Source organism: Leucopleurus acutus, assembly GCF_964270905.1.
Source record: "Leucopleurus acutus genome assembly, chromosome: 2".
Taxonomy (NCBI): domain Eukaryota; kingdom Metazoa; phylum Chordata; class Mammalia; order Artiodactyla; family Delphinidae; genus Leucopleurus; species Leucopleurus acutus.
In genome coordinates this window covers 149,573,138-149,592,841 of record NC_139143.1, presented here as the reverse complement: position 1 = coordinate 149,592,841, position 19,704 = coordinate 149,573,138, and the positions used below count along the sequence as shown (strand labels likewise).

The following is a 19,704-nucleotide window of genomic DNA, read 5'->3' as shown; positions in this document are numbered from 1 at the left end:
GTCCGCCTGCTGATGCAGGGGACATGGGTTTGTGCCCCGGTCTGGAAAGATCCCATATGCCATGGAGCGGCTAGGCCCGTGAGCCGTGGCCGCTGAACCTGCCCGTCTGGAGCCTGTGCTCCGCAACGGGAGAGGCCACGACAGTGAGAGGCCCGCATACCGCGAAAAAAAAAAACAAAAACCAGAGCACAGGGGTCTATAGGTGACCGAAAGGAGTGACAGCTCTAATCTCCTGTTACGTCGTGTATTTATAGCTCTTATTTATAAGCTCTAGTTATTTGAGTAAGTGTGGCTCCTTTAAGGGCCTGGGAGGGGGAGAAGCCAGAAATCGGGGGCGGGGCAGGTGGGGGGGTTATTGTTGGTACTCCTCCGCCGAGTCTGCGCAGTGAGAGAGGGGAGGCGGGGCCAAGCTCCTGCTGGCGGCGAGGGCGGGGCCTCGGGGGCGGAGTCTGCGCTCCGGGTCGGGCTGCGGCTGCGGCTGCGGCTGCTACCCTTCCAGCTTCTGAGGCAGGGAGGCCGAGGCCTGGGCCAAGCCCGGAGCCGCTGTTCATCGGAGCCTCCTGGAGCCCCCGCGCAGGTTCAGCCTGGGGGCGGGCTCAGGCCCGGCCCGCCGCGGAGCCCAGGACAGAGGTTGCATGCCCGAGGACCAGGCCGGCGCAGCCATGGTGAGGGAGCGAGGCCTGCCTGAGCCGCAGCCGCCAGCCACCCTGGCCCCCACGGCCCTGCCCTCCCCAGCTCTGATGCCCCGTCTGCTCCTGCCTTTACCTCCCCACCTTGTTACCTCCCCCTCGGTGACCGACTCCTTCTTCCCCTTGGTCTCCGGCCACCTACTGGGGTGACAGCCTTCCCCCTCTTAATCTCTCTCCACTCGGTGACACCCTTTTTTAAATCACCCCCAGTGACAGCTTCTTTCGCGTTCCCCTTTGCCTATTCCTCCTCGTCCTTTAACCCGACCTTCCTTTTCTCCTCTACCATTTTGCCTTGTTCTCTCTTTTGGGAAGTCTACGCCGTCCTTCTTTTTCCTCCCTCTTTTTCTCTCCCGCTCTTTGCTCTCGCTTCTTACCCCCTTTCACCATTTTATTTCCACTGCCCTCTCCTCTCTGTATCCTTTCTCCTTTTCGTCCTCCACCATCCACATTTCCTCTCCCCCTTATCGGATGTCCTCTCTTCCCCGCTCTCACAGCTGTCCCCATTTCCTTCTACGGGATTCAAGGGTTTAAGCCGGAACAATTTGAGGACGATTGCTTCCCAGGAGCTGTAGGGCGGGCAGATAGCGGGTCGCAGGCTTTCTTTCTTCTTCCTTTTCTTTTTTGTAGAGGGAAGAGGGAGACTGGAGATGTTGGAGAGCGTCTGCAAGCCTTATTACCTAATGTCAATGCAAAACCTGAGTGATAGTGTGTTTTGGAGTGATGGAGTGAGGCATGGGGTGAGGGCCGGCATGCATACTATGGCCTTATGAGATATCTAGCCTTTTGACAGAAATAACTTAAAACGTTTTAAAATGAATGTTTTTTTTGAGTATCTTTTAATGTGGAGTTACAGTTTTGGAAATTTAAAAATATTTATTTACAAGCTTTACTATTACTCAGAACAAATGGTTTTTGTTTGGAGGCAGAGACCAGAGCATCTGGAGACCGAAAATCAGCTTGGCAGTCAGATTGTGACAGTCTCTTTAATACCTTGTATTATCTTCATTTGTTTTGCCCTCTCTGCTTTTAGTTGGGAGAGCCTTACATTTGCAAATTTTCTCTCTCCTTCCTGTTTCTCTCTCTTGCCTGTTTGAAGCTTCAGTGGGTTTTTCATTGAGTTGGGTTACACATGGTTTGCAGTTCATTTAATGAACCCTTTGCTCCATTATATGCAGCAATCTAAATTTTGGTCTCTGGGAGGAATAGGACATTCTAGTCAAAACGAAGTCCTGGTAATTATGTTCTCCTAGGAGGTTAGTTAATTTCTGTTTTTTCCCCATCTGCTTTTTTGGAAAGTGGTTTATTATAAAGTTATTTAATCGGTGAACTTTCCCTAACTCACTGACTCTGCATTTTTAGGTTGTCATTCTCCAGTGTCTGACTCCACAACAATCCTTCACATTCACAACTCATCACACTGTCATTGTATGTTAACCTGTTTCTTCCCCTGAAATGTGAGTTCTTCTAGGCAGTGACTATGCCTTACTTAACTCCTATTATTACCAGTGCCCAGGCCAGGTAGGTGCTTGAATGATTTCACTTTATGGTCTCATTTTCCTATCTGACAAATATAATCTTGAACTGAAATTTGAGGCAACTAGTGGACTACACAGAGTGAGTTTGAGAATCTTATTTTTGGTGCAAAAAGGAAATTTAGTAAGATGTGATGATCTTCTTTTCAGAATAAAGAGCTGTCCCATCAGATACACCAAATGGCTAGATTTTTGGAAGTGTTAGCCATCCCACTGAGAATGAATGTATGAGTACAGAGGGAGTTATGAACTCCTTTTTGGGTATTTAGGATCCAAAAGTGCCGTTTGAGCTGGGCCTCAAAGGTGAGCAGGATTTATATAGATCATTTTGGGTAGGGGAAGAATGCTTTGTTGTGAATGTGAGTAGAAAGTAATTAGGATGTATTGTAGGTAGCAGGATTACCTTTATGTGACATGAAGAATGCAGGAATGAGGATGTGTAGTAGGAAATGAGACTAGAAAGACATTAGACATGGTTATGGTTTAGACTTTGTCTCCAACTAACTGGATTTTTCCTTACTTGTTAAAACACATGCACACAGTGTAAAAGTATATGTATGGGAGAGGTGAAGAGAAGGCAAAGTATTAGCTTATTATGAGCTAGGAATTATTCGTAGAGGCTACTTTAAAAAATTTCCTTGTGTAACAGGTGTAGTAGGCACTCAATAAATAGAACCAAACATTATTATAAAGCTTCGTATTTTATATTTTTCAAAATTTTCATTGTTATGTTTTGAATAGCTAGGGATGGCTTCCCAAAGGATCCTACTTTCAGGAAGAAACCTAAAGGATTAAATTACAGGAGTTGTGTTGTGGAAAACCAGATAGAACAAATAGCACATGTGAATGACCTGTAATAGTACTCTCTCTTGCCTGTTAACCCTGCATATCCTGGAGTTCTCAGCTCAAGGAAGTCAGGGAAACCCCAACCGCCCTGCCTACTCATCAGAAAAACTCCCAAACAACCCTAAGTCACACACCTCCATTATGTAACTCTCTTTCATAGAATACACATCAATTGTAATTTTGTATTTCTTGCTCTGACTTTTTGGTTAATGTCTGTCTTTACCCCCAGACCATAAAAGTCAATGATACAGAAGTGGCGCTTTTTTTTTTTTTAGATGTTGGGGGTAGGAGTTTATTAATTAATTTATTTATTTTTGCTGTGTTGCGTCTTCGTTTCTGTGCGAGGGCTTTCTCTAGTTGTGGCGAGCGGGGGCCACTCTTCATCGCGGTGTACAGGCCTCTCACTATCGCGGCCTCTCTTGTTGCGGAGCACAGGCTCCAGACGCGCAGGCTCAGTAGTTGTGGCTCACGGGCCTAGTCGCTCCGCGGCATGTGGGATCCTCCCAGACCAGGGCTCGAACCCATGTCCCCTGCATTAGCAGGCAGATTCTCAACCACTGCGCCACCAGGGAAGCCCCCAGAAGTGGCTTTTGACTAGCTTCTGAGGGCCAGGTAATGTTCTAGGCATTGTGGTTACAGCGGTTTTTTAAAAAAAAGGCATGGTCCCTTGGGGTAAGGAAGATAGTAAACAAATGTGTAATGAGAATAGTTATAAATGCTAAGAAGAAACGAATCAGGGTAAGGTATAAAGTGATATCTATTTGTGTATGGCAACTATTTTAAATAGTATGGTTAGGCAGCAACACTAATAGCTAATATTTATTGAACGTGACTGTGTATAGGCCCTGTTTTAAGTGCTTTACATATTTTATCTCATTTAATCCTCATAGCAACCCAATGAGGTAAGTATTAGCTCTTTGAAGGTAGAGACCGTGTTTGTTTGGCTCATATTGTATCTTTTTTTTTTTTTGCGGTACACGGGCCTCTCACCGCTGTGGCCTCTCCCGTTGAGGAGCACAGGCTCCGGACGTGCAGGCTCAGCGGCCATGGCTCACGGGCCCAGCCGCTCCGCGGCACGTGGGATCCTCCCGGACTGGGGCACGAACCCGCGTCCCCTGCATCGGCAGGCGGACTCTCAACCACTGCGCCACCAGGGAAGCCCAGGAAAGCCATTCTTGGCAAAGGGACTAGCTTGAGCATAGAAGCTGAAACTGAAGGATGTATGCAGGGAAATGTATGATTCTAGCATTAAGGGTGTGATAGGATGCAAGACTAGGTGAGCCTAGGGTCAAATTATGGAGGACCTTGAATCATAGGCTCAGGAGTTTGGGCCTCATTGTAAAAACCTTGGGTACCTTGAAAGATGTGAAGGAATTATCATAAGAGATTTGAGGATGATCACTCCAGATCAATATGAAACATGATTTGGAGTGGCAAGAGCTGTTGCACTAGTCTGGGTGAAAAGGAAGTGCATGAACTTTCACCCTAACCTTGTGGTGGTGGTGGTGATGATTTAAATTGGAGGAAGGTGAGTATAGGGAAATGAAATAGGAAGATCTGGCACACCACTTTTTGGCTAAGTGGATTTTCCACAGAGGCATTACTAAGGAGTTATAGAATCACTAACAGCTTTGCAATTTTGCTCTCTGGGCCTCGGTTTTCATATATTATGCTGCCTTTAGGGATTTATGAGAATATGAAAACAAGGTAAATTTACCATACCAAAGTCCTTAATTTACAAACAGTAAGTCTCCCAAAGGTCATGTGTTAGGTCATATAGAGGGAGAATTAGCACTTCCCAACATTATTTAATTTTTTAAAATAGTTTTTGTATGATATGAGAAAGGAGTAATTTTAATATATATATATTTAATATATTTATTTTTGAATTATATATATAGGTTATTTAATAATATACTGAACAAAATACCTTAGATTTCAGCCATTACTGTTCAACAAATGACACATTAACATAAGATAAAGCATATTTTTAAATGAATATATTTTACAGTGTAGATTGAAATTAATTATGCTTATGGCATCAAAATAGATAAGGTTATTTAATAATATACTGAACAAAATACCTTAAATTTCAGCCATTACTGTTCAACAAATGACACATTAACATAAGATAAAGCATATTTTTAAATGAATATATATTACAGTGTAGATTGAAATTAATTATGCTTATGGCATCAAAATAGATAAGAACTGACTTTTTAACCTTAAATTAGGAATTCTTGCTTTTTTTGTACTTTAAAAATCAGTGGGTGTTTTTAAATTAATTTTTATTGGGCTATAGTTGATTTACAATGTTGTGTTAGTTTCTGGTGTACAACAAAGTGAATCAGTTATACATACATATATCCACTCTTTTAAAAATTCTTTTCCCATATAGGTCATTACAGAGTATTGAGTAGAGTTCCCTGGGCTATACAGTAGGTCCTTATTAGTTATCGATTTTATATATAGTAGTGTGTATATGTCAACCCCAATCTCCCAACCCCCTACCCTGCTTCCCCCTTGATAACCATAAGTTTGGTTTCTACATCTGTGACTCTATTTCTCTTTCGTAAATAAGTTCATTTGTACCGTTTTATAAGATTCTACTTATAAGCGATATTATACGCTATTTGACTTTCTCTGTCTGACTTACTTCACTCAGTATGACAATCTCTAGGTCCATCCATGTTGCTGCAGATGGCATTATTTCATTCTTTTTATGGCTAAGTAATATTCCATTTTATGTATGTACCACATCTTCTTTATCCATTCCTTCGTCAGTGGACATTTAGGTTGCTTCCATGTTCTGGCTATTGTAAATAGTGCTGCAGTGAACATTGGGGTACATGTATCTTTTTCAATTATGGTTTTCTCTGGATATATGCCCAGGAGTGGGATTGCTGGATCATATGGCAACTCTATTTTTAGTTTTTTAAGGAACCTCCATACTGTTCTCCATAGTGGCTGCACCAATTTACATTCCCACCAACAGTGTACGAGGGTTCCCTTTTCTCCACACCCTCTCCAGCATTTATTGTTTGTAGTTTTTTTTTTTTTAGATGTTGGGGGTAGGAGTTTATTAATTAATTAATTTATTTTTGCTGTGTTGGGTCTGTCTTTCTGTGCGAGGGCTTTCTCTAGTTGTGGCAAACGGGGGCCTCTCTTCATCGCGGTGCGCGGGCCTCTCACTATCGCGGCCTCTCTTGTTGCAGAGCACAGACTCCAGATGCGCAGGCTCAGTAGTTGTGGCTCACGGGCCTAGTTGCTCCGCGGCATGTGGGATCCTCCCAGACCAGGGCTTGAACCCTTGTCCCCTGCTTTAGCAGGCAGATTCTCAACCACTGCGCCACCAGGGAAGCCCTGTAGATTTTCTGATGATGGTCATTCTGACTGGTGTGAGGTGATACCTCATTGGAGTTTTGATTTGCATTTCTTTAATAATCAGACATGTTGAGCATCTTTTCATGTGCTTTTTTGGTTGTCTGTATGTCTTGTTTGGAGAAATATCTATTTAGATCTTCTGCCCATTTTTTGATTGGGTTCTTTGTTTTTTTGATATTGAGCTGCATGAGCTGTTTGTATATTTTGGAGATGAATCCCTTGTCAGTTGCTTCATTTGCAAATATTTTCTCCCATTCTGTGGGTTGTCTTTTTGTTTTGTTTATGGTTTCCTTTGCTGTGCAAAAGCTTTTAAGTTTAATTAGGTCCCATTTGTTTACTTTTGTGTTTATTTTCATTACTCTAGGAGGTGGATCAATAAAAATCAGTAAGTTTTTATAATTTTTCTGTTTTGTTTCTAAGTGACAAAACAAAAAGAATGGTTCTAGGCTGTTGCTTGCAAGCTTGTCTCCACAAATAAAACATTGGAGGTACGGATAGTTTATTTCTAATATTGAAAATCCAAATTGGATATAACTGTCATCACATTTCTTTTTTTAATACTTAAAAAATATACGGAGATACCTTGATGTACCATTTAAGAATCCTGATAAGATAAATGCACTCATTTACTCGTATTTCATCATCAGTGCAGCTTGTGTTTCCTGTCTTTAACCAACAGTTCATTCTAAGAATAAAAATAATTTAAAATTACTGTGTTGTTCTGTGTTCAGATGAAGTTATAACAACTGAGTGACTATAATATGATGAGCCAGTTTTCTCATTTCCACTAATTCACACATGTTCAGTGGATAAATTTTTGGATACTCTCAACTATTCTGTTTTTACAGGAGAAAAATTTAAATAATTATTTTATTAGATGGTCAAAAATATACAAATTGGTGTTTACATGTGTATAACTGAGTTACTTTGCTGTACAGCAGAGATTGGTACAACATTGTAAATCAACTATACTTCAATTAAAAAATATTTTTAAATATACAAAATGAAATAGGTATCAATGTTGAATTTAATGATTGAATCATCCATGAATTAGGAAATGCTGGCTAGAACACTACTTTTTGCATAGGTTCTAAAGCTAACCCTTAAAAACATAACCAATAAGTAGCAGAAATAGTCATTATCTGCAATAGAATAAAAGACATTTTTAATGCTAATAATTAAAATGGGAAAATAATGTTAAAACAAAATTCTTTTTCATTTTACAGAACTTTGTTCTTGTTTTTTTATTTTTGGCTGTGTTAGGTCTTCGTTGCTGTGCACAGGCTGTCTCTAGTTGTGGCGAGCGGGGGCTACTCTTCGTTGTGGTGTGCGGGCTTCTCATTGTGGCGACTTCTCTTGTTGCGAAGCACAGGCTCTAGGTGCACAGGCTTCAGTAGTTGTGGCATGCGGGCTCCAGAGCGCAGGCTCAGTAGTTGTGGCGCATGGGCTTAGTTGCTCCACGGTGTGTGGGATTTTCCTGGTCTAGGGATCGAACCCGTGTCCCCTGCGTTGGCAGGCAGATCTTAACCACTGTGCCACCAGGGAAGCCCAAAACAAAATTCTTGAATGCTGGGACATTTATTTAGAGAGCATGATCTCAAACATTTAGTGAGCACACAGTGTATCAGATGATATACTAATTAATCTTTACAGTTGCATGAGGTTGATGATGCTTTCTCATTGCACAGTTAAGAAAACTGAGGCTTTGAGAAATCAGGTAACTTTCCTATAGTCATATACCTAATAAGTGACAGAACAGGATTCAAGCACAGGTTTGTCAAACCCCTAAGTCTGTGCTATTTCAAATACCTTCCCTGTACTCTATGAGACTGTAGGAATCTAAACTGAATTCAGGCATTTAAAATATTTGTACTGTTGTTTCCATTATAAAAGTAATTCATATTTATTGAATATGTCAAAGGGTATATATAATTTTATGGTTCTTGATCCATATTACCAAATCGTCTTTCTACAAAGCATTTGGAGAGTATATCAGATGTTGGTGGCATTCTGTGTTTAGCATTTAGATACCTTTTTAACATTGAAAAGCTTGAGACACGTGACAGGAATATGCTTTTAGAATACATCAGCTGGGGGAGAAAACCAAAAGGCTGGTAGAAATTAAGTATTATTTTAAAGTGATACTGCACTCTTAATTCTAACAGTATCTACTGTGCACTGAAAGTGTACATTTCAAGATATTATTGTGGACAGAGCATACTTGGTATGCATGTAAATTTGTGGACTCTTCACTATGCTTAAGGAACCTACAGTTTAGGCCCCACTAGTTTATAGTGGTCTTATAGCCCTGCTGCAGCCACACAGATTGTACTGCACAACTCAGGTGGCAGCTGTACATATGGCCAGCAATGGGTCTACAAAGATCTGTATCCTGTGTACTTGGCAGCATCTAGCACATAGTAGGGGCTCAGCAAATAGTTTTGCATAGTATACTAGGATTCTTAAGATCTAATTCTTTTTGTTTTTGTTTTTGCGGTACGTGGGCCTCTCACTGTTGTGGCCTCTCCCGTTGCGGAGCACAGGCTCTGGACGTGCAGGCTCAGCGGCCATGGCTCACGGGCCCAGCCGCTCCGCGGCATGTGGGATCTTCCTGGACCGGGGCACGAACCCGCGTCCCCTGCATCGGCAGGCGAACTCTCAACCACTGCGCCACCAGGGAAGCCCTTAAGATCTAATTCTTTAATGAGCTAATCATTTTATGAGAAAAAGTCGTTTCATTTCCTGCTCAGTAATACTGAGCACACATGCTTGTTTATCGTGCCTCTAGTTTTGCTTACACTGTTACTTTAACCTAGATGCTGTGCCCTTCTTGATTATTTAACCTTCAGGTGTCCCCTTAAACCCTACCTCCTTGTGAAGCCTTCATTTACCCTCAGGCAGCCTTGGGTTCCTCCTTTCCTGTTTGCCTCCCCTGTACATTGTATGTGCTTTGGTATTTTTGTTAAGGAGGCTGGCTTTCTCTCCAGATTATGAGCGCCCTGAGGGTAAGAACAGAGTTGTATTTTTTCAGCTTCATGTCTTAAGCACTTGGCATAATGCATGAGACACACAGTAAGTAAATAAATATTTGTTCAATGAAAGAATGTGTGTATTTTGTAGAGAAGTGCATAAGGTGATGTTAACTGAGATGTGAGTCATGGAAAAGGGGAAAAAAAGGTGACACTCTGTACAGGTCCCCTGAGGGGAAAAAGAGTTTTGATGGGTAAGAAACTTTGGATCAGATAGTTTCTCTTACTAGCGTTAAGTGATACTTTTGACCTAGGATAAACATTTCTGTACAGAAGAGTTCATCAGAAAGAGTTGGGGAAGAAGCCAAGTGATTTCAAGATGAATTGCAAAGCTATCCCTTTGTATAAAAATTTACAAATTATTTGTCTGTAATTTGTGGAGGTATCCTTCTGGAGAACAGAATATTTAAATACAGATAGTAAAGAATCAGTGACTGGTAAATGTAGAGGGGTGGTTAATTATTTAAACATTTTGTTAGCTTTGTATAAAGATCTTTTTTCTTTTTTCCTATCTCCAGTTCTCCCTCGTATAAACACTTTTCTTAGCTCTCAAAAGCATCTTAATGCCTGTTCAATGTCATAGTCTCCTTTTCTAAGGGCATTTAAAAAAAGTTTCAATGTTCTTAGTTACGTAATATCAGTTATATTCTTTTCATAGGCCTTTTAACCTATGGCAAATCGTTTTATCTCTCTGTGCCTCCATTTTTAAATCTCTAAAGTGAAAAGGTTGTATTAAATCCTCTCTGTGATCCCTTCCACCTCTTAAAAAAATGTAGTAAGATTCTAGCATGTTAAAGGTAAATATTTTAGTAAAGTAGATATATTCTATTACCTATAGTACTATGGAATCAGGGCATGCCGCTTTTTTTTTTTCTTTCTTCTTTATAAATTTATTTGATTTATTTTTGGCTACATTGGGTGTTCGTTGCTTTGGGTCTTTGTTGCTGCGTGCCGGCTTTCTCTAGTTGTGGTGAGCGGGGGCTACTCTTCGTTGCGGTGCTCGGGCTTTTCATTGCAGTGGCTTCTCTTGCTGTGGAGCACAGGCTCTAGGTGCACAGGCTTTAGTAGTTGTGGCATACGGGCTCAGTAGTTGTGGCTCGCGGGCTCTAGAGTGCAGGCTCAGTAGTTGTGGCACACGGGCTTAGTTGCTCAGGGGCATGTGGGATCTTCCCGGCCCAGGACTCGAACCCGTGCCCCCTGCATTGGCAGGCGGATTCTTAACTACTGCACCACCAAGGAAGTCCCAAGCTGCTTTTATAGGTTTTAATTTTGTGTAAACTCCATTAATATATTACCCAATTTTTCACACCAGAAACCCTTCATTCAATTATGTTAATATTTCCATGGTACTTTAGTATTTTAAAGACACGTTCATACACATCCCATTTATTCCTCACTGCCATTTTGTGAGGTAGTCGAGATGGAGGTTTAGCATTGGTTTTACAGATAAGCAAACTGAGAAGTTAATTTATTTGCCTAAGGACACACAGCTACTAAGTAGCAGAGCCAGGACTGACTGCAAGCCCAGTGCTCTTTCCATTATTAACCGAGCTTCTCTGTTTACCATATTATATTTCAAAACTAATGCTAGTAGTTTAGAGGAAAATAATGCTAAAGTATATCTATGAGTTGTTGATTCCTATGATCTGCTCATCTGCTCAGTGATTACTGACCTGAACTTTTGTTTTGTTTCTTAGAATAGCTTTATTACATGAGCTAAGATGGATGGGAAGGGGATTTATTTACCTTTGCAGGCCTTGATCTTTTTTAGATAGAAATCTAGCTCCTTGCCCTATAACACACAGCCATTTGCCACACTGCCCAAGCCTTGAAGTGACACATGCAAGAAGCTTGCCTTACCTGCATTTTTATTTGGTGTCTAGGGATCTCTAAAGAGTAGTTGGTGGGTTTTTTTTGGTGGTGGTGGTTTTTTCTGGCTGCGCCAGCCACATGACATGTGGAATCTTGTTTCCCTGACGAGGGATCCAACCCATGCCCCCTGCAGTGGAAGCGCAGAATCCTAACCACTGGACCGCCAAGGAATTCCCTAGTTGGTGGGTTTTTTAAAAAAGAAAAATAATTCCCCTCAGTCCATGCCAAATAATTCAAAAGATCTGTACCCTTGAGCACAATATATCTGTGCCTTTGGTACTACCTTCTTGACCTTCTCCCTCATTTGTAAAATGATTGTATTTGGGGAAAGAGAAGGTAAAGGGATTAAATCAAATCTAAGGTTACATTAGGTGTTTATTCCTGGAAGTCTAACTTGGTTGAATCAGTAAAAAAATACAAGGGGAAAAAAAACCCATAAACTAAAAAGAGATTTCCCATGGAATACTACTAAAATGAGGAAACAAAGATTGTTCCAATATCTGAAGTTTCTTATATCAAAATGAACTCAAATGACATTTGTCTGCTTTTCAATCCCATTGTTTAATTTCAAGGCTAGACTTGGGACTTAATATTTCTCTCTAGACATATAGTCTCTTCCTCTAGGAGCAAATAAGTATTTTAAATACACCTAATAATAAATTTGTGCTTGACTGTTCGTTTATTCATTCAACAAACATTTAGTGCCTACTATGTAGCAGGCATTATTGTTGGCTCTGGGAATACAGCAGTGAACAAAACATAGTGTTTGGTCTATGGAGTTTATATTGTATAGTAGTAGCTAACATTTATTGAGCATTTAATATATGCCAGTCACTGTTCTAAGTGTCTTTCACCTAAAATTTATTTATTTTTTTATTTTTTTTTCTAAAATTTATTTAATTCTGACAACAATCCTGTAATGTAGGTACTGTTACTGTCTGTATTTTACAGATCAGAAAACTGAGGTATGGGGAGATTAAGTATTTATGCCTAAAGTTATATTGTTTTGTAAGTGGTAGAGCTGGCATTTTAATCCAGGCAGTCTGACTCCCAAACCCATGCTTTTCACTGCAGTGTTACATAGTCCTTCAGAGAGATGTCAGTAAAAAATTTTATTTCTAATACTGAAATTGTCAAGTTTGTAATCTTTGTAGTCACCTGGTTTCTGGTCCAATCTTTAGGAAAAAATCATCCAGGGTTACAAAAAAAAGGAGCACTGTCAGAGGCATTACCTTCTATTGGAGGATCTGTCAGTCCTAGGAGCCTTTCAGGTAGGAGATGAGATTTTTTAGCCTGTCATATGAGTCGGAACTGAGACAGCTACATAAAGCCAGGACCCTAACACCTAACAAAATGCCCACACTGTTGGTGAAAATGTAGACTAAAAAATATCTGCTTGATGGTGTAGGGAAACAAAGGAACTTATTTATCTTGACATGGTCTCTGGATGGGAAAATTCTCTCTTGAGAATTTACAATCATGAACCTTCTGCCCTGTGTGTCTGAAACTTGAATTTATATAACTTGTGCAAGATCATGACTATTAAGTGAGAAGGGAACATTTACTGAGTTATTACTCTGTTAGGCATTGTGCTGGGGGCTTTAAACACATCTTTGCCCTTCATCCTGACAGTAGCATCATGAGATAAGGACTAATATTATCCCCATTCTACAAAGGACAGGACTGAGGATCAGAAGAGCTAGGCTATTGGTCCAGTATTCTTGCTGCTAAGCTCAATGCCTCTGGAAGCGTCACTTCATTTTTGTGCCTCAGCTTCCTTAACTGTAAAATGAAATTTGTAATATATTTCTTTTTACTTCCTTTTGCTTCATAAAGTTCCTTTTTTACTTCATAAAGTTATCAAATGAAATAAAGGATGTGAATTTACTTTATTCACTGTAAGCTACTGTTACTGGCATCATCTGTAAAGTGTATTTTTCCTTTTAAGTAAGCAAAAGAGAGACCTTATTATTCATCAATTCTGAAGTCCACAAGGTCTGTCTTGAGAAATTAAGGCAATCTTAATACTTTTTTTTTTTTTTTTTTTGGCGGTACGCGGACCTTCCACCGCTGCGGCCTCTCCCGTTGCGGAGCACAGGCTCCGGATGCGCAGGCCCAGCAGCCACAGCTCACGGGCCCAGCCACCCTGCGGCATGTGGGATCCTCCCGGACCAGGGCACGAACCCGCGTCCCCTGCATCGGCAGGCGGACTCTCAACCACTGCGCCACCAGGGAAGCCCCAAATCTTAATACTTTTTGTGTCAGATATTTCCTGAAGTAGTTTCATGAGGAGAAATAAAATGAATTTTGAGATAAGTTACCATCTAGTAACTTACTAATTCATTCAACTATTAATTTATTGGATGCATTTTTGAGGACTTTAGTTCCCAAATATGAAAGATGCCTGATCTATTTCATTTTTTATCATACCAGCAACAGTGGAAGCCCCAGTCTCCTCCAACAGTAGACTACAATTGCAATATGTAGTCAATTCTCAGTGTCCCCCACCTCCCCACTTGCTAGAAATAAGTAGCCCACTGCTTAGAATGCTGAAATGCTTCTTTGTCATGATCCTGGCAATATAGTCACAGAATGAAGCTTTTAAATATATAAAACAAAGCAACTAGCAAATTATATAACTAAGTCACAGGGAAGTGACTGAGTATGTCTCTAGCTGAGTATTGCATAGATGACTAAATACTTCAAGGAAGGAGAGTATAAGAAAGAAAATTTTAAATTTAGGAAGATTAAAAGAAAGCCATGAGAAGAAGTTTAGGAAGAGCTAATGAGTATCAATGTGTGATTCCTCAGAGACTGCTTATGAAGAAGTCTGTCTGATACTTGGAAGTGTTGCAAAGCTCCTACCAAATATGTACCATACAAATGTAGCTTGTTGGAATTCCAGTAATTTCTTGGAAGAGAGCTTTGTAATCAGTGCCTCAGCAATGTTGTCTTGAGTTGATAGTAGTTCTTTTTATTGTTACTAGTTTTTTTTTTTTTTGCGGTATGCGGACCTCTCACTGTTGTGGCCTCTCCTGTTGCAGAGCACAGGCTCCGGACGCGCAGGCTCAGCGGCCATGGCTCACGGGCCCAGTCGCTCCGCGGCATGTGGGATCTTCCTGGACTGGGGCACGAACCCATGTCTCCTGCATCGGCAGGCAGACTCTCAACCACTGCTCCACCAGGGAAGCCCTGTTACTAGTTTTGTATCTTAATTGTGAATTATCATTGATTTAACTTTATTATTAATCTAGTGTGTGGTGATATAAATTTGCATTAATAGAACTTTTGACATAAAAGTTTCCAAATTTAGACTGACAATGTATTGTTATTCAAATAGGAAACATCCATTTTATTTTTTATTTTATTTATTTATTTATTTATTTTTGCGGTACGCGGCCCTTTCACTGCTGTGACCTCTCTTGCTGCGGAGCACAGGCTCCGGACGCGCAGGCTCAGCGGCCGTGGCTCACGGGCCCAGCCGCCCCGCGGCACGCGGGATCCTCCCAGACCGGGGCACGAACCTGCGCCCTCTGCATCCGCAGGCGGACTCCCAACCACTGCGCCACCAGGGAAGCCCGGAAACATCCATTTTATTGTTAAAGCGGATGTCTATAAAAGTCCCTTGTAGTGATACTTCTTTGTTAATATGGTTCTCCACTGGAACTTGGGAACCAAGAGGGATGGGTAGGCTGTGAGTTTTTTTGCCCCACTTAAGTGGGCCATAGACAAAAAGCATTTGAAAACTACTAACTTTCCTTGAATTCATAGTCTTGAGGGGGAGACTGCCATCTAAACAAATAAGTTATACAGTGGCTGATTGTAATAGAACTATATACAAAATGTAGTGTGATTAAATCTGTGTTTTGGGATATGAGGGACAACTTCATGGAGGAGTGGACATATATACTGGCTCTTGTAGTGTGAGTAGGAATTTGATAGATGGACAGGTAGGGAAGGGCACTCTAAGGAGAGGGGACAGCATATATAAAGAAGGGGAGGCATAACTACCACTGGTAACATTCCTTCTCTGAACCTCAGCTTCCTCAACAAAAATAATCTCTTTTCTCCTTACTTCATAGAGTCATAATGATTGTTTTGAAAAGGCTTTGTAAATTGAAGTGCTAGACAGATGTTTAATGATGAAGGTTCTCATTATTACTTTCTTTTTTTCTTTTCTTCAACATTTGAAAGCCTTCTCTGTCTCTCCTAGGTGGTGTCATTTCAAGACCTCTCCTAACCTCCTTTCAGCTTAGTTGTTCTTTTCTTCAATGTTCTTTGTTTTTTTCTTTTGTTTTGTTTTGTTGTTCCTTCAAGGTTCTGCTTTGTGACATCTAAAGACAGGAGCAGAAGAGCAGATATTTGTGTATATACCTAGCTTTAATAGCAGGAGAAATTCTTTAATTGCTTATGTATAACTATTTAAGCTGTGATCCACGTAGTTTAGAGCAGTGTCATAATCCATGGAACATAATCCTGCAGCCAAAAGTCATTTTGTAGTAACTCAAAGTCTTTATTTGTGGATTTTTGAACATTGTAAAATAGAATAGAATTCACAGATGTGCTTCTTAAAATTCCCTTTTTATTTCCTATCTACTTCCCTTTATACATCATAGCTGGTCCCTTGCCTTTCCCCTGAAAACCCTGCCAAGACTCCTTTTCCAACCCAGTCCACCATTATTAGATGGTAAAACCTCTGGAGAATGTAAGACTGGGAAAGGGAGGGTATAGGAGCAGTGGTAAGAAGTTACATTATGGCCAATTTAGTAAAAATAAAAGTGTGTGTATATAAATACACAAGCACATGTTTTCATTCAAAATTAAGATAGTTTTATTGAGTCTAATAAAAAATGTCTATTTTTACTAGTTGAATACATATATTATTGAAAAGTATGGCTATCATTGATTCAATTGACACTGATTTTTGGTTATCTTGTAATATTTGAAAAGCAGAAACATGAATATAGCTTTATTTACATTTCCACAAATTTTTACTTTTGTCTTTTTTCATTTTTAATAATCTATTAATTTTGAAAACTATATGAAACATTTATGTAAGCCATGGAACATAGTAAACAAATATCTAAAGACCAGCATCGAACTTAAGAAATAGAAGATAACCACTGCCATTTTTTCCCTTGTGTGCCCCATTCTTCTATGCCACTTCCACCCACCCGCAAGGTATCCAAGGTATTCACTGCCCATTTTTTTGGGGGGGGGGGGCCTTGCCAAACCTACGCCCCCTGCATTGGAAGCTCAGACTCTTTAACTACTGGACTGCCAGGGAAGTCCTGTCAACCATCCTTTTTTATTTTAAATCTTTCCCTTGCTCTTTTCTATAGATTTATCATAACATATTGTTTAGTTTAGACGTAGCTTTATAATCTTCTGAAATAACTTTTCAGGCAATATCATTTCCTATGCCTGTTTAAGTGAAATCCTGCTGCACGTACAGTTTTTATTTTGCTTAGACTAACTTTATTCTTAACATGTTACTGTCTTTAAAAGTTATTCAGAAACATACATATTGCTATGTAATTATCTATAGAGTTGATAATACCATAATTTGCTTGCCATTTCCCCCGTTTTAGACATTTCCATATGTGGGTTTATTTTAGGGGGGTCAGAAAAACTGATTAATCCCTTTGTGTAAGTACCTTTGTTAATATCTCTGATTATTTCCCTTTGCTTCTTTTTTTGGGTTTTTTTTGGGTAAATTCTTAGATGAAGTACTAGATCCAGAGACTGGGTGGTTTTTTTTTTTTTTTTTTTTTTTTTGTGGTACACGTGCCTCTCACTGTTGTGGCCTCTCCCGTTGCAGAGCACAGGCTCCGGACGTGCAGGCTCAGCAGCCATGGCTCACAGGCCCAGCCGCTCCGCGGCATGTGGAACCTTCCCAGACTGGGGCACGAACCCGTGTCCCCTGCATCGGCAGGCGACTCTCAACCATTGTGCCACCAGGGAAGCCCAGAGACTGGGTGTTTTTAAGATTGTAATTAAGTCTTTTCTATCAAGAAAAATTGTGCCAATTTATACTTTGACCAGCATCATTTGAGAGGACTAATCTGGGTACACTTGATTTGAATGATTCACAATGTCAGGATTATATCCTGTTCTAGAAAACACCGTGTTAACCAAAAAAATTAAATAAAGGGCTGTGGTGTTCTTTCAGGCTGGTGGTGATTTTGCTGTTTTCCATAGGATATTTTTTCAGCCATTGTTCAGGAACCATGTCATTCTGCCTGCTGTTACATGTGATAGTTAATTACAGGGCTTAGTTATCGCTTCTGATCACTTCCCCTGAGAATTTATCTATTCTTATGACTCCACTGTCACCAGTAGGGGATGATATTTTAATCTGTATGTTCAGCTGAATTCTCTCACAGAAGTATTATTAGTTCCTTTTCTGTACTTGCCTAAGCAGACAGACTCTCCACAGCCTTAACAAATTCCCCTGAAGAAATAATTCCTTGTCTTGTCTTCTTATCAGTCTTGTCAGTGACCTCATGGGAGTATTAATTACTATTTCATTTTTTATTTTTATTTTCTAACTTTTTATTTTGACAATTTCAGACTTATAAAAAGTTGCAAAACTAACACGAAGAATTCTCATGTAGACATTCACCCAAATTCCCCAAATGTTAGCATTTTATCCTGTGTGATTAACTGTGCTCTTTAGACACACACACACACACACACACACACACACACACACACACACACACACACTTACTCCTGGTTAACTACTACTTTAAATCATGGAGGTTTTTTTTTTAAATCTCGACTTCTCCTTCCTCTAGCCTTTTCCCTCCTTCATCTGAGCGGCCCATATGGGATAGGAAAAAGGACATGGTATTTGTAATTAAATACTTTGGTTCAAGGCCCAATTCTGCCACATTTTTAACTAGATGAACTTGGGTACACTGTTCTTTCTGATCTCCAGTATCCTCATATACAAAATAGTGTCTATTATACCAGCTCCACAGAACTGTTGTGAGGGCTAAATGAGCTAATGTATGCCAAAAGTATGCTGTATGAATGCTGATCAGTCCTTCAGAGAATACTCGTGTATCTAGTACAGTGCCGGGCATTGTGCTAAGTACTGGGGATTCAGAAAAAATCAGCATCTATTTCCTATTTGGTCACTTACTGTATTTTGTCAATTCTTCCTTCGAATTATTTTTCACTTCTGATTTTTTTTCCATTTTCTTTGCTTCTATCCTAATCTATAGCATTATCACCTCATGTGTGAGTCACTGCAACAACCAACAGGTCTCCAAGTTGTTTTTTGGCATTTATGTCAGTGACAAACTAATAATTGTCCTGAGGTATGGTACAGTATAGTGGAAAAGATATGGACTTCATAATCAGTAGACCTAGGTTTGCATCTTTGCCCCACTTCTTACAAATCCTGTAACTCTGGGCAAGTATCTTTACCACTATTCTAATTTGAACTCATTCTTTTAACTCATTCTTTTAACAGGTAACTATCAGGGAGTGTTTTGGCTGCTAAGGATATACAGGAAGGGTTAATATGTTCCTTGAACTTGAACAGCATCATGGTCTAGTGGGGGAGACAGATACAGTCATAAGTAACTATGGTGTAACATAGAATTATAAAAGAAAACTAGCTTTGGAGTCAGATATAAAGGGCAGCCTATGCAGTGGTAAAAGCACAGACTTAACTCTAGAATCAGATTGCCTGGGGTCTAATCCTGGCTCTGGCACTTATTAGCTGTATCATCTTGGGCAAATTAATAAACCCCTTAAAGCCTCAGTGTCTTCATCTTCATAAAATGGGGATACTGATAGAACTTACAGAATTTTCATGAGAAGTAAATGAAATTATATATGTAATGTACTTAGCAGTTTATTGCATATAGCACATAGCATATGTTAACAAATAATGAGCCCAATAATTATGATTATGATATTATTATAGTGGCTTAAGAGCTTAAAAATACAAGCTTTGGCCTCATTTTTGAGTTGGAGTTCGAGTTTATCAACATGCTAGCCATGTGTATATGGGGAAGATATTTAACCTAAACCTCAGTTTCCTCATAAAAATGCATATTGTAAAGGTGCTTGATTCATAGAATCTAGAAATTGAAAGAGCTCTGACCCAGGACCTGAGACATAGTGTTTCATGAATGATAACTCTTGTAATTTTTATTCTTGCTCTGCCATCTGCTGGCTCTGTTATCTTTCATAGTAAATTAATCTTTCTGAGCCTTAGTTTACCTACTTTGTTCAAAACAACGTTGTCTGGAAGATTGCAAGTATATATAAAGTTGCTGGATTGGTGCCTGGTACCACACAACTGTCATTCAGTACATAATAGCTAATAGTTAA

At 40.0% G+C, this 19,704-nt stretch overlaps 1 protein-coding gene across 2 annotated transcripts in view; it reads left to right on the top strand.

The window, feature by feature from the left end:
- Window positions 1-474: 474 nt before the first annotated feature.
- The window catches only part of ZYG11B (zyg-11 family member B, cell cycle regulator), a 79,872-nt gene continuing 60,642 nt past the window's right edge, over window positions 475-19,704 (top strand). For both annotated transcript variants that reach the window (XM_082863481.1, XM_082863482.1), the window contains exon 1: window positions 475-665. In XM_082863481.1, coding sequence (XP_082719607.1) covers window positions 636-665 — 30 coding nt within the window. In that variant the 5' untranslated portion in view covers window positions 475-635. The remainder of the gene's footprint in view (window positions 666-19,704) is intronic.